This window comes from Dendrobium catenatum, unplaced genomic scaffold (genome assembly GCF_001605985.2).
Source record: "Dendrobium catenatum unplaced genomic scaffold, ASM160598v2 fragScaff_scaffold_1297, whole genome shotgun sequence".
Taxonomy (NCBI): domain Eukaryota; kingdom Viridiplantae; phylum Streptophyta; class Magnoliopsida; order Asparagales; family Orchidaceae; genus Dendrobium; species Dendrobium catenatum.
In genome coordinates, this window is record NW_021319759.1 from 539,999 (window position 1) to 554,940 (window position 14,942).

At 37.4% G+C, this 14,942-nt stretch overlaps 1 protein-coding gene across 1 annotated transcript in view; it reads right to left on the bottom strand.

The window, feature by feature from the left end:
- Positions 1-11,556: 11,556 nt before the first annotated feature.
- Positions 11,557-14,942, bottom strand: part of LOC110108906 — a 6,061-nt gene continuing 2,675 nt past the window's right edge. The window contains exons 2-3 of the mRNA XM_020839762.2: positions 14,034-14,939; positions 11,557-13,945 (exon numbers count right to left, since the gene is read on the bottom strand). Of these exons, the coding sequence (XP_020695421.1) occupies positions 11,775-13,945; positions 14,034-14,939 (3,077 nt within the window). The 3' untranslated portion in view covers positions 11,557-11,774. The remainder of the gene's footprint in view (positions 13,946-14,033; positions 14,940-14,942) is intronic.

The following is a 14,942-nucleotide window of genomic DNA, read 5'->3' on the forward strand; positions in this document are numbered from 1 at the left end:
CAAGCAAATACCGATCAAATACCGAGCAATACCGAGCATATTCGTTTCGGGTTGGGTAGTCGGGCCGCGCAGTAAAGAGTATGAGCACGTGGCGATATATTATAAGCTACCTGATGTATCTCTAAGTCAGGTAACCTGAGGCAATAAATTCCGCCCCTGTAATTACTTATTATTTAATGTAAAACTTATTGACATAATATCTAATCATTCTAATTAATTTGAAAATTTTTAAACAAAGCAATTAACTAGTTCTTACTTAACTATAATAATTTACTAAACAATACACCAACCAAGCTCTAGAATATATTAGCATTCACCCATTATATATTAAAGAAGATAAATGCTTAGGATGCCAAAACAATTAACTGAAAACAAATGGTAACATTTACAGCTTTACACCCACTACGAAAAAATATTCTTTTACTACAATAATATTAAGACGTTTTTTTTTTTATTTGGTACATGCCTTAAAAATGACCTATTAGGCCATCCGCCATCATACCAATTTTGGTGCTAAAACAATCGGGCTTATGTGGGATTCATATTTTCCTTCGAAACTCCTGCAACTCACATTTTTCCTTTGAAAGTCTGATTAGCTCCATCAAATCTAATTTCCTTTTCTTTATGGCCGATTGAAAAGCGCTCCAAATGTTTCTTATTTTCTTGATCAATAGGTACTAGCTCCATCGAATCTCATTTCATCTTCTCGATCTACTGCTGATTGATAAATTCTTCCTTGATTTCTTATTTTTTTGACTGATAGATAAAGCTGTGCTACATCATTGAATGTCACTACTTCCACTATAAAAAAAACTGCAATTTTCGGCAGCATTTTTGTCGGACATACGTCCGCCAGAATTAATTATCGGTGGATAAACCGACGATTTTTTCACCAGAAATAATCCGACGGGTTTTCTAGCGGATATACCTCCAAAGAATTATTGACGAAAAATCCGTCGGTAATTTTTTTTTTCTTGTAGTTATGTAAGAAAAATACTATATGCTTCCAAAGATATTACAAAATTTTTGTTGTTGATGAAGGATAGGATACAAAATATTCAGACTTGAAACTCAGTTTAAAGTTGTCCATTTCGCTCGTTGTGGTTTGGTTTGGTCGGATTCGAAATTAAACTGGTAGTTTTAATGAACAACATGAGACGGAGATAATGCCATTAACCTACATTATTTGATGTTAATCTGCTTTGATTTATTGAGTTCAAAAGTGTAGAAAAGAATGGAAAGAGAGAAGATCTTGAATAAAGACAGATGTGAGAAACAAAGAGATTTTATTATCTTGTTGTTCATACAGTAGGAATACATGACATATATATAAATGAGTAAGAGAAGCTACAGCCGGTTTCAGATACCCATTCCATCCTACCGAAGGAATACAAAACTTAATATATAGATCTACGGCTCAGATGGACTTGTCTGTTCTGATACGCCCCAGCACATTGATGGGTCTTGAGTGACCGTCAATTTGAGTCGAAGTTGTCGAAAGCAAGGTGTAGAGAGAGATTTGGTAAAGATATCTGCAACTTGATCGATTGTGCTGATCGGATGTAGTCTGATATTGTTCTGCTGAATGTGATCCCATAAAAAATTTTGATCAATCACTATGTGTTTTGTACGAGAATGAAACATAGGATTATTGGCCAATACAATTGCAGACATGTTGTCGCAGAAAAGATTTGTTCGATAGTCTTGCGAGATACCAAAATCTGTGAGAAGCCGTCGTAGCCAAATGATGTCTAATGTAAGTGCCGCGAGCACTTTGTATTCAGATTTCGTCGATGATCTAGATATAGTGCGTTGTTTCTTGACCGTCCATGATATAAGTGTATGTCCCAAGAATCAGCAGTAACCCGATGATGACTTTCGAGTGATGGGATCTCCGGCCCAGTCCTCATTTGAAAAAGATTTAAGAGCAAGATTAGTTTTCATAATGGGTAGCCCAAAATACAACGTACCTTTGATGTATTTTAGTAGTCGTTTGAGCAGGTATATGTGTTGAGGATGAGGATTATGCATATGTTTGGAGAAGAAGTTGATGTTGTATGATATATCTGGACAAGTTAGCATTAGATGCTGAAGTGATCCTGTTATGCGACTGTAAAGAGTTGGATCCATAAGAAATGAATCCTCTCTGAATTTGGAGAGAAATTTTGTGCACGTTGGGTTTGCTAGAGTATTGCACTGGGTGAGCTTAGCTTATTGTAGAATGGTGTAGGCGTATTTCGATTGAGATAGAAAGTACATATTGTTGCACCGAGCTATTCTTATGCCAAAGAATTCATTGGCTTCCCCAAGATTCTTCATAGCAAATTTTGAATTCAGTTTGTTTAAGATGATATTGATGTTATCTTGGTTATTTCGAATAATCAGTATAACATCTACGTATATTAGTAAGTAGATCCGAACTTCTGCTTTGCGATAGATTAGGAGCGATGGATCAGCTTGAGTGTGAAAGAATCCAAGAAACACTGGAAACGATGTGAATGTGTTGTACCACTGATGTAGAGCTTGTTTCAATCCGTATATGGCCTTGTGCAGACAACAAATGTGGTTTGGACGAGTGATATCTTCGAACCCCTTTGGCTAAGCCATGTAAACAGTTTCAAATAAGGTTATGTGTAAGAAAGCATTTGAGATGCCTAATTGTTGAACATGCTAGTCATGGTAGAGGGCTATAGTCAAAAGTATGCGTATGGTAGGTAGCTTCACTACCGGACTGAAAGTTTCAGTGTAGTCAAGATCGAATTCCTGATTGTTCCCTTGGGCGACGAGCCTTGCTTTGTATTTTTCTATGGAACCATCAGCGTGCGACTTTGTTCTGTATGTCTATTTACATCCAAGAACGGAGGCATATGGAGGTGGCTGAACTAAACTCCAGGTAGCCTGCTGTTGTAGAGCGAGAAATTCAGTTGCCATTGCATGACGCCATTCAGTTATCTTTACAGCCTCATCATATGTTGTTGGATCTGAGGGATAGTTGGTAGGAGTTTAAAAATAGAATAGGTTCAGACGATCTGGCATGGTGGTTTGAGTGAACCTGTTTTGCTTCAGGTTACCATATGATGAGTCGGTAACATGTGAGTACCAGACGGCTGAGGGGATGGAGATTGAATTTGATACGTATGGTGAGAGTAGCATGTTGGTTCAATAGAAGTTTGGTCCTGAGGATTGCATATCGACGTGTTTATATGATGTGGTTAATCTTCAATAGCATTAGAACTAACATAGACATGAGTTAGTAAAAGAGGGCAAGATTTAGCATGAATAGTGGAGACATTGTGCGGAAGATGGGAAAATGGAAAAACATTTACATTGAAAGTAACATGCCGAGACGTAATGATTTTGTTATTAGATATATCTAGGCATTTTTAGCCCTTATAGATGTCAGAGTAGCCCACGAAGATGCAAGGTTGAGATTTGGGTTGAAGTTTGTGATGAGCATGGGATGGAATGAGAGGAAAACATTCACAACCAAAGATTTTGAGATGATTGTAAACATGTTTAGTGTTGTATATGAGATCGAGAGGAGAATGATTGTTAGTCGTCGGAGAGGGTAATCTGTTTATGAGATAAACAGAGGTTATTACCGCATCAGGCCAATATATATATGGGACCGAGGTCGTAAGAAGAAGAGTGCGGGTGGTTTCGATTATATATCAATGTTTTCTCTCTGCCAGACCATTTTGCTTCGGAGTGTAGGGGCAGGATAGTTGATGTAAAACGCCATTAATAGCTAGAAAATTTTTGAAAGCAGAGTTAACATATTCAGTGCCACCATCGATTCTTAAGATTTTAATCTGATGTGTGGTGTATTTCTCAATCTAATTCTGGAAATTAACAAAGGTATTGAAAACATCAGATTTTTGTCGTAGAGAAAATATCCACGTATATCTGGAAAAATGATCGACAAATATTATGTAGAATTTACAGCCTTAAGAAGAAATAATGGGTGCATGACCCTAAACGTCAGAGTGAATGATAGTTAAAGGTGAAAGTTGTCAGTTTTGAGAACTTTCAAAAACAATTTTATTACATTTTGAAGCAGTACAAGATCGACAGTGACTAGAATGTTTATTAATTTTCAGATGAGGATTACTTGAAGAGATAAGATCTAAGATACGCTTGTGAGGATGTTCGAGTCTGTGGTGCCAAGAATTTATCGAAGATGTCGAAGCAGATAAAGCTTGATGTAGAGATGAGCTGGAACCAATCAGAATAGTGTATAGGCCTTCGTTACATGGTCCTCGAAGTATGACTTGTTGATTCTTTAAATCCTTTAACATAAAGCCAGAGGGATCAAATATAATTGAAATATTATTTTCTTTGGTTAGTTGAGATATATAAAACAAATTATATCTAAGAGATGGAGTGTGAAAAATCTGTTAAAAGTTTAGCTTACGGGATGGGGTTGGGAGTATACCCTCCCCAGCATTAGCGATATTGACAGAGGTACCATCTCCAATTATGATGTTATCTGAGCCATGATATGGTTTGGAGATAGAAAGAGTGTCCATGGAGTTCATGAGATGCGACGATCGATGCTCCTAAGTCCAAGAACTAGTTGGCATCCGATGTGTCCGAGCTGGCCATTAGCATTGTATTATCTATCTTAGCGACGGTTTGTACTTGATGTTTAATTTGTGCCAACAAGATTGAGCTGAATGACCTTTCTTGTAACAAATTTGGCATGTGATGGAGGCAGTGGCGATGTTTCGAGCGTACTTAGTGGTGTTGTTCCGAGCATTGCCTGATGTGTATGAGGGGTTCTTTCCTCTTGATCTGCGGCTGCGTCCTATGTAAGTGAAAAGAGAGATAGTACGATCAATGGCTGGTTGAGCCCGAGCAGCATCCGATGTGAGGTTGATTTCCTCGCTTAAAAGAAGAGGGTAAAGTTGATCGAGGCTAAGAGGTGTGAGCATAATTTGGATAGCAGTTTTGAACGATCGGTAGGATTGAGAAAGACTGTTTAAGATATAATAAATAATATCTTATGTGTCAAGAGATAAACCCACCGATGTTATTTGATTGACTAAGGTTTTGATTTCAGAAATATATTGCGTCATGGAGTTGTTCTTAAGGGAGACATTGTGAAGGGCATTTTTAAGTTGGATGACCTTCGATCGGTTAGAGGATTGAAATCAGGTTTCAAGGATTTTCCAAATTTCAGCAGTGGATCCAAGATATAAGACGTAGGGTATTACGAAAGGAGAAATAGTAGCGCAAATAGATGCGGACAAATTTTGATATGGGAGCATCCATTGAGCGTAGAGAGGATTGAGGGACGTTGATCCTTCTTGATTTGTGAGGAACCGAGGGGGAGGAGACGAAGTGGGATCAAGAAATTGCAGAAATCCATTTGCCTTGAAAATCTTGAGGATTTGTGATTTCCAGATGATGTAATTGTCTGGAGCAAGCTGACTAGTAACGAAGTTTCTGAGATTTGAGACCACGAACTTTAGAGTTGCAGGGATGAGAGGATCGTCAGTGGGAAGAGAATCGCGACGATCTTCGAGCCTGGAGGAGGCGGAGTCGGCCATGAATCAGGATCAAGATGCCTTTTTTGATACCATGTAGAATAGAATGGGAATAGAGAAGATCTTGAATAAAGACAGATGTGAGAAACAGAGAGATTTTATTATCTTGTTGTCCATACAGTAGGAATACATGGCATATATATAGATGAGTAAGAGAAGCTACAGCCGATTTCGGATACCCATTCCATCCTACCAAATGAATACATAACTTAATAGATCTACAGCTTAGATATACTTGTATGTTCTGATAAAAATGCTCCATTCTTTGGTAGGATCAACCAGTGGCATTAGTTCCTCGACAGACAATCGATAACTTACTTTATGATGCTCGCACTAAGGATTCATGTGAAGCTTCTTTATTTAATGATATTGCTTCTCCAAAATCAGAGAGTAATGATAAATTGGAGAAGAGTAATGTTAATGAAAATCTTGGTTGCAAAAGAAATGTTGACGATGAGCTTGAAAAGGATATAAGATTGGCATGAAATTATTAAAACATATTGATCTTGTACGTATGAAGCTTGAAGTAGCAATTTTTTTTAAGGTAAAAAAATCTTGTAATTTTAGATTTTTTAAATAATTTTTTTCTATTTGGAGAAAAATAGATTATATAAGTTCTCATATGTGTGATTTTTTAGAAATTTGATTGGATATTAATTATTTGCAATTGAAATATTATGAGTCATCATAATTAATTGACAATTGAATGTAATATATATTGGACAAAATATATATTGAGGCACATAATAGTATAATTTTGTTAAGATTATTTCATCAAATTGAAGTGTTGGGAAATCATATATCTTAGAGCAATTATGCTTTATTAGTAAACATGCTTAATCAAATAAATACATTAGGTAATTTAACGATTTAACCTATTAAGCTATTATTATGACACATGATATTTTTCATATTTATTCATAATTTTCATTAAATTAAAGTGTTAGAAAAACTAGTCTATTAGGATACCTTATCAATGTCATTTAGAGACTTCAATCAAAATTATATGCCATAAAAGTTTAATTTTTAAGGCGCATAAAGATGCCCTTACGCCTATGTCAAGGCCATCTAAGTGACACCATTATTTGATGTCCCAATAGATCATGTGCCCTAATAGATACATTTTAAGGTACTTTAAGATGTCCTAAAAGACATTATATTTTGCAGTGTACATTTTCTTTTTATAATTGGAGCAATGCAGGAAGAGAATTTTTTTTAAAAAATATATAGTAATATTGTGCCAGTTTTAATATTAACAATTCCACATAATTGCAGCGATTATAAACGCACAATTTTGTAAAATATTTAACTACAACAGCTGTTATAATCTTCTCTATTCTGTAATGTTGTTGTAGTTATTATCGTTGATATAGTCAGCACTTCAATGGATATACTCTGATGGTCTTAAAATTACAGTGAAAGATCTTTGCAGTAGATTTCAATCACGACAGTCTTGTAGCAGTTTTGTGGAGATTAAAAGTATCGAGAAAGCCTAAATTTAGTGTTGCAATAACACATTTTTTGTAGTGTGTAATTAACATCTTAATCTATTCTTAAAAGCTATTTCAATTTTAATTGCCTTTTAACAAAAGTCCTCCAATCAGAACTCTCATTCCATTTCTAATTTAATTGACAAAATCTAACACTTATCTCTTTTAACACCAACTCCCACATTAAACTTTTCACTCCACCACAACTCTCAGTACTTCCTATAGAAATGTTCTCAGTCCAAATAATTTTCTATAGATTCTTAATGATCAAGTTATCCTTTTTGTATTATAGCCATCTAGCTTTCCTCAACCTTTTTTTACCTGGTAGCATCTTGCAAGTATAAGAATAATTTCTATCTCAAACTTTTCCTTCTTAAAATAAAAGTAATTAATGTTTATAGTGCAGTATATTGTCAGGTAAAATATATCTTTTCAATACTAATTGATCAATTTACCAAAACAATCAGTTCTATATAAAGAAAAAGAGAACAATGTATGCTTGTGCGAATTAGTTGGCCAAATTTGGATGTCACATTGATGTTGTACAGGAATTTGATGTTTCTGATCTTCCTACTTTGTTAAGAGGTTTGGTTAACCTAGACAAATGTGGGCTTCCTTATATGTGTAATGCTTGATGGCTCTTTCTTTTATGCTATTTCGTCTCTGTTTTTGCTGCATCGGACACCAAGTGTTGGTAGTTGTTATCTGGAGTTATTAAATACTATCGATTTGCTTCATTGGGTTTTTGGGGTGGCTCCTATGCGGCTGTATTTTTTTTTCCATTTTTCTGACATTCGTAATGCTGCACTGTGCTTTGTAAGATCTCGGGCTAATGTGTGTTTATGTTGTGCTGGGTGCTGTTATCTAGAGTTGTTATATAATCTCGATTTGCTTCAGAAGGATTGGGTTTTTGGGTTGGCTGCTATGTGGCTGGATATGATTTCTGTTAATTCTGACATTCTTTTGGTGGTTGGCTGTTGCTGTTTCATCTTGGGGTCCCAGGTCCTTCTTTCGTTGGTATCTAATATTGTCTTATTTTCTGGATTGTTTGGTGATTGTACTGCTGTGAGGTATGCTAAGAATTGTGACTGGATCAATTCTAGGAAATCTGGTGCTCTTTACCCGATTCTTATAGTGAATTTTATTGGTGATATTTGTGGTACCTTGCTACTCCTTACTCTGACCGAGGCTGTTGTATTTTCTCTCATTGATACTGGTAGTTTGACTGACATTGGGTTTGACACCTTATCTCATTTTATTAATAACAACTGTTTGACATTTTACCTTTGTCTTTATTGGTCACATCCTCTTTGTCACATTACCCTTCTGTGTTGTAGTGTGTTAATTGTGCATATTTGGAGGCTGGACAATTGGCGTAGCATTTTTTTGCAGGGAGATCACGGGCTCAAGATTTTTTGGTAATTGGAGGTTAGCCTACTATTTTTGCAGGAAGAATGTGATGATTGCTCTTTTCTTGTTCTTCCTTTTTTGAGTGATGTCTACTTGCAGTCCTATAAAGTTATTATATATTTTTATAAATCTTAGTATAAGGAACCACCGGCTCTTAGGTTTTATTTTATTTTATTTTGTAGCTCTTGTGAGCAGTAGTGAGCTGGAGGTTCCTTTTAAGGACCTTGTAATCCTTTTTTGAATTAACGCATAGGCCCCTCCGAGGGTTTTCTAAAAAAAAAATATCAATGTTCAAAAGAAGGGAAAAATTCTGATAGATATGGGCATTGGTGTCTACTCACTTCAAGAAAATCTAAGAGACAAAAGAAGATGAATTCAAATGTCGATATTGGAGGACTGAAGGCTACACTCCCTTCCTCACCAGTCTCTTGTGGGGAAATTCATGAACCTGCCAAGCTAGTTGCTTCTGCTAGGGATGCTGGTCTCTCCAACAATCCATTCAAGGTCTCCACTGAGCCCTTCCTCTTACATCCTTCGTGTTCTCGCCCAAGAAAAGATAGAGTCTCAATGACTCGTTTTACAAAAGAACTTCAACGCTTGGGGCCAACTTCTAACCTACCAAGGAAGCGGAAGATGGAGGGTGGAGGGGTTGGCTCCCATCAAAGAGTTCTGCAAGAATGGGCAATTTTAGCTTAGTCGATGCTTTTCTCTTCCTTGTTTTGTTTTGTTGAGGAGGGCTTGTTTTTGTGCATCTTCCTAGTTGGTATTCTTTGTATACTTTTTTTTATTTTAATGAATTTTCTTTTTTGTTATTAAAAAAAAATAAAAAATTAAGAGAGAGAGAGAGAGAGAGAGAGAGAGAGAGAGAGAGAGAGAGAGAGAGATCAATGGTAAGGCAAAGTTTCTTGAAAACCTTAGGAACTTAGCTTAGATGAAACAAAAAGAAATTCGTTGGTATAGAATAGGAATAAATACACTTATAAATTTAATCAGCTATGGGATTATTTAGAGTGGTATAAAATGGTAATAATCAAATCATATAATGTCACAAAAAATTATGCTTAATAGATTAATTTAGGAGAAAATTAATACATACGATCCGAAATTCGACTATTTATGAAGGTATTATTATCTCCGAGCAATTATTTGATAAAAAAACTAACATGCATGTGGCATAATTAAATTGACATATGGAATGGGTGAACTCAATGTGACACAATTGTACTGGAATGTTTATGATGTTTATTGCTTTTAATTTTACTTATTTGATTAAATGAATGTAATTCATATATTCAACTAGATTTCACTATTTTATTAATGTTCTTGCTTATTTAAATAATTTTCACGCTTAGTAGAAATCTTATGCATAACTCGAGAATAAAATATTAAATCAGGTCTAAACTAAAAGAAAAGTAAGTTACAAAGTATACTAAGATCGAGATCATGATTCGTAAATCCATTACAATTTTTTCCGATGGAATTTTATTTCGCTGGAAATCATTCTAGCTCCTACCACTATAAAAAAATGGGGCTACCGCAGCACAATTTTTGACCTATCCTAGCAGTTTTAACCGCTATTATTTTCCTTACAGCGGTTCTAAAACCGCTACATATCCGCTGAATTGCAATATGCTGCAATGACATTCCGCAGCGGTTCAAGGACCGGCGGGGTAGATATGCATACTTTAGCAGCGGTTATAACCGATGCAACGCTTCAGAATGGTGCCAATTATAACCGTCATAAATAATGTAAAAAAATGATATCCAATAAGGTGGTGGTTTTAACTGCCACATTTCTGGAATGTAGTAGCGGTTAAAACCGCTACTAAATTTTATATTTAAAAAAAAAATGCGACACACACCTGAATGTACACAGAATACAAATATGGGACATTCACCAAACCGAAACCTAAAACCCGCATAAACAGGAGATGTAACTGAAACAAAAATACTAATTAAATCATAAAGATTCACAACAACAACAAGAGAATATTGAACTATATAATTGAGTCACATGACTCAAACAAGAGAACATTAAAAACTTTGAATATAACATAAGAAGAAAGAAGTGCGCTTCTATGCTTTTATTTATACTACAAACTTTAAAAATTAATTGAAACAGTTGGTCCTAAACGGAAGAATAATTATATAAACACAAACAAATCAAATTGAGAGATAAAATCAATGGAGTTGTGGCATGCATATATAGGTGATAATTATTTGGATAGAAAAGGTCAAAAAGCCCAAGCGATCTTCTTATAGTTTAATAGTAAAGTTGATTATCTCTAGTGCAATCATACAACTACAATCATAATAATAGCAATAACATGATGTGGTTAGAATAGAATTTAATTTAAAGAAAGAAAGCTGTATTATGAGTTTATGTATGAGACATTGAGTCTTATCAAATATTGGATTTCCAATACAATTTGTTAAGTTATAAAAGATCATTGCAGTGCATAGACTATTGTGTAGCAACTTAAGTTCTAGCAGCATAATGAAAGCTTTAACTGGAACATAATTTGATGTGAATAAAATAGTTAGATGAAAACGAGAGAGAGAGAGAGAGATAGACAAAATTTATCTAAACTATAAATACAAACAATATTCTTATGTTCTTAGCACAGCGCATACAATATGATCCAGTCATGTAAGTTTTGTGCCATTGAGGATGTTCCAGATGGAAAGCAAATGTACCAAAACAGCATTTGCCATTGTTGGCAAGTTAAAAGTTTCTGGAGGAAAGAAACTCAAACAAGCATGTTAAAGTCACATATCTACAAAGAACACCTAATCTCCAGGTACAGTTAAGAATACCTTCGGAATACAGTCACAGTTGGCAAGAGGCCAAGAGAAATCAACGAATTAATTCGGTTACCTTCTCTATGGCAGTCGTAGAAGCTCATCCTCTAGCTTCACCACGGCTGGAGTTTTTTGCTTGGTTGCATGGAAACAAAGAAAAATTACCATATCCATGAAAAATTGGTTTCTAGCATAGCATGGTATCTCAACATTTACAAGAATTACATCGAGGATTCCATCTGGATGAGCCCAATAACGGCATTGAGGCAAACTCCATGACATATATGATCTAGTGTGTGTGTAACTTAGTGAGAAAGAAAATTTTGATTCAATCCGCAAACTCCCGAGCCTGCAATTCAAGGTATTACTTATCCAGATGCATTAGAATTAAAATACATATCATTAACACTATCATATTTTGAGTGATGGGAAGAACCAAAAAAAACAAAAAGAGAGAGAGAACAGAAAATCTAGCTGGTAGCTCACCACACACGTCCATCACCGACGAATATCATCGCTGGTATTACTGCCATGAAGGCTGCTGCTTGAAAGTGAATCTTTCCGGTTCCCAACCGCCATCTGGTTCCTTCCTTTTTAACACAGCACCTGCAACTTGATATAGCCTTGCTTGCTCGTCCATGAAGCTCTGCGAGCTGGCAGCATGAAGCTGTCTTGTTGAGGACACTCTGTCGTCTTTTACTTCATCTGCAGTTCCCGGACCTGCATTGAGATCTAGACATTGCCGCCCCCATTTCCTACTACCATCAGATCCACCACCTGCACTGCCTTCTGGTAGACTTACCATGTAGGGTCTGGCATAAGGGGATGAAACAGCACCTGCAGCTCCAACAAGCGGAGAAGGGATGGGAGGGAAGTATGGTCCCCCAGATGAAGAATCAACATAGTTTGTTGATCCAGCAGAGAAAGATGTAGATACCAAAGGAAAACTGGAGCCAAAGGGAAAACCAGCATAAGAAAATGCAGTTGCAGCTGGCGAAAAAGCCATGGCTGGCGAAGATGGAAGTACTGGTCCTCGATATATATCACTTCCGAACGAACCGGCATTGGTTACGGTCCCCAAAATCCTCTGGGCCCCTGCAGCTGCAACCATTGGGTAAGTTTGCTCTCTATCAGACAAGAATGATGGAATAGTAACCGCCGGGTAGGAGTTACCAGCTGGAAACCAGCCAGTTCCCAGTTCAGCATTATTCATTCTGAGACCAACAATAGGAGGAACAAATGGTATATTATTACTGTTCTTCATATTTTGGCTTCTTGGAAGTGGCTCTGTAACGACATCATCAATGCCAGGTCCATTGTTAAGATCAAAGTCCCTTAACATATAGACCTCACCATTAGGGAATCCATTTGCCGCTGGCTTTGTGGGCAACAGTGGTACTTCCAATCGATGGTTGGTGCTGGCCAAGAACTGACCATTTTCTGCACCTTCATCAACTCTGTTCAAATCAAGATCAAGTCCTCCACCAGCTTTTGCAGGTAAATCACGGTTACTAATCACACCTGACTCAGAACCTGTTGTCTGAGCAGAGCTCTGAGAAGCTACATCTTCCAAAGATCTGTCATCAGGAACGTTGAGATCAATTTCCAATGGAGGACGTCCCTGCTTTGTCGTGGTAGAGTCCGATGACTGCACATCAGAAGTATTGAGCGGCATCTCCAAAACCTTTCTAGGCTCTGCAGGGCGAAATGCACTAGTAGCAGCAGAGCCTTTCCATCCCAGTTCACCCTTACTCTTCAACAAATTTTCAGGAGGCATAAAAGATCCTTTCGCTGGAGCAGCAACAGTTATGGGAGCTGGCGATCCGTTTAGAATGGGCGAAGAAGATGAAAGAGATGAGAAACTTGAGATTCTTATTGCAGGCGAGTAAACAGGTGCAGCTGCTGAAATTGGCTCAACCTGATTCACATCATCTCCAAGTATACCTTCATTTAAGTCAAAGTCAAGCTTAGCCCCGGCATCTTGCTCGGCAGTGGTAGCAAATGACAAAATGTCAGCTGAAACTTCCTCCTTTCTTTCTCCATCAGCGGCAGATATTTTAGCAGATGCCTCAGCTTCCCTATGTACAGTGGGCATTTGATCACGATCACCCGAACCTACGGTCTCTGCACCATTGGGCTTGCCATGAGTGCTGGAAACTGATGCAAGATATGCTTTGTTGCTTGTGGCAGGGATGGTTGATCCATTCCTTTCAGTCTGGTCTTGGCATCGACCATCTGAGCTATCAATCATCTTACTTTTTGTTGAATCAGCATTTTCTGGGCATGGAAGCTTATCAATAAGAGAGGAAGCAGGTCCATCAACCCCCTTTCTTTCCACCACTGTTTCGGTTTCATTAACAGAAAGTGGTTTTTGTCCGGTTAATGTGGCAGTAACCTGAACACTCTCCTCAAAAGGATGAGCTGTTGATGAATCCCCAATCACTAATTTATCAATATTTTTACAAGATGCAGAACCCTCAGAGTCAATCCCGTGAGGCAAAGATTTGCGAATAGAATCAGATGTGAACTTGCTTCCTTCTACAATCGTTTCATGAACAGAGCAGCTGGTTTTGATTTGATCTGTTGGGCTCCTTACCTCAGAATTGCAATCTGTAAGAACATCTGCAACCTGCCCACCAATCCTCCGATCATCCTGGTTCTGATGTTCATCCTCCTCCCGCTTTTCTTTTATATCTGTAAGATTAAAAACATACGACAATAATTCTTGACATTAATCCAATGACAAAACAATGTTCCACAGTTTTTTTACAAATAATCGTACCAGGAAGAAGCCCATTTTGTTGAGTTCTGTCTTCTAACACAGGGGTGGCACCAATGTTATCACATGGGAAGTTCACACCCACCTCTTGTATCTCATCCTTAGGAAACAAGGGAATATTATTCTTTCCATGCTTCTCAGAGTTGAAATCAGTATTTTCATCGTAAGGGCCAAGATTTCGAAACCCAGAATCGCCAGCAGAAAACCTAGACTTAGCCTCATTTATGCCACTGCAAGGGCCCTCAGTTGCAGGAGAACCTCCTGGAGATGGAGGGGGTGAAACTATATCAGATTTGGAAATTTCTCCTGCAGCCACACTCGCAAGTAAATTCATGCCTATATCATCTCCTCCTGATAAAGGTGTAGTAGCCTCAGAATATTTAGCACAACTTTCAATCAACGCATTCATGGAGCTAAAAGAATTCCTCATCTTGGGTTCACTAACATTGACACCCTTATCATTACCTGATGATGAACAGGCAGTTCTAGAAATTTCTATAGCCCTCAGAGTTTCATCAGCCGTTCTTACTTCTTCATTAGGTATAATAGCAGGTGATCTATCACCCTCATCACATGCGACTAATCCCTCCTTAACATCATTGCTTTGCCATGATTCTCCATTGAAATCTGCAGGAGTATAAGTTCTAACAACATCATCCCTTCCATTCACCTTCCGATCTCCACGCTCAGGTTTATCTGGGACACCAGGAGATGATGCTCTGCTACCAGCTGAAGGGTCTTCCAAGGAGCCTCCGCTGGTGCTTCTTGCAGGGCTGCGACCAGGATTAGGAAGCCTAACAATCAATCTATGATTACTTCCATGGTCTGAAGCAGACGCATCCGTTGTTTTCTCATAATTTATCCCAGCCTGACTTAACTTCTCACTCGTCGAATTCCTGACAAGTAAGACTG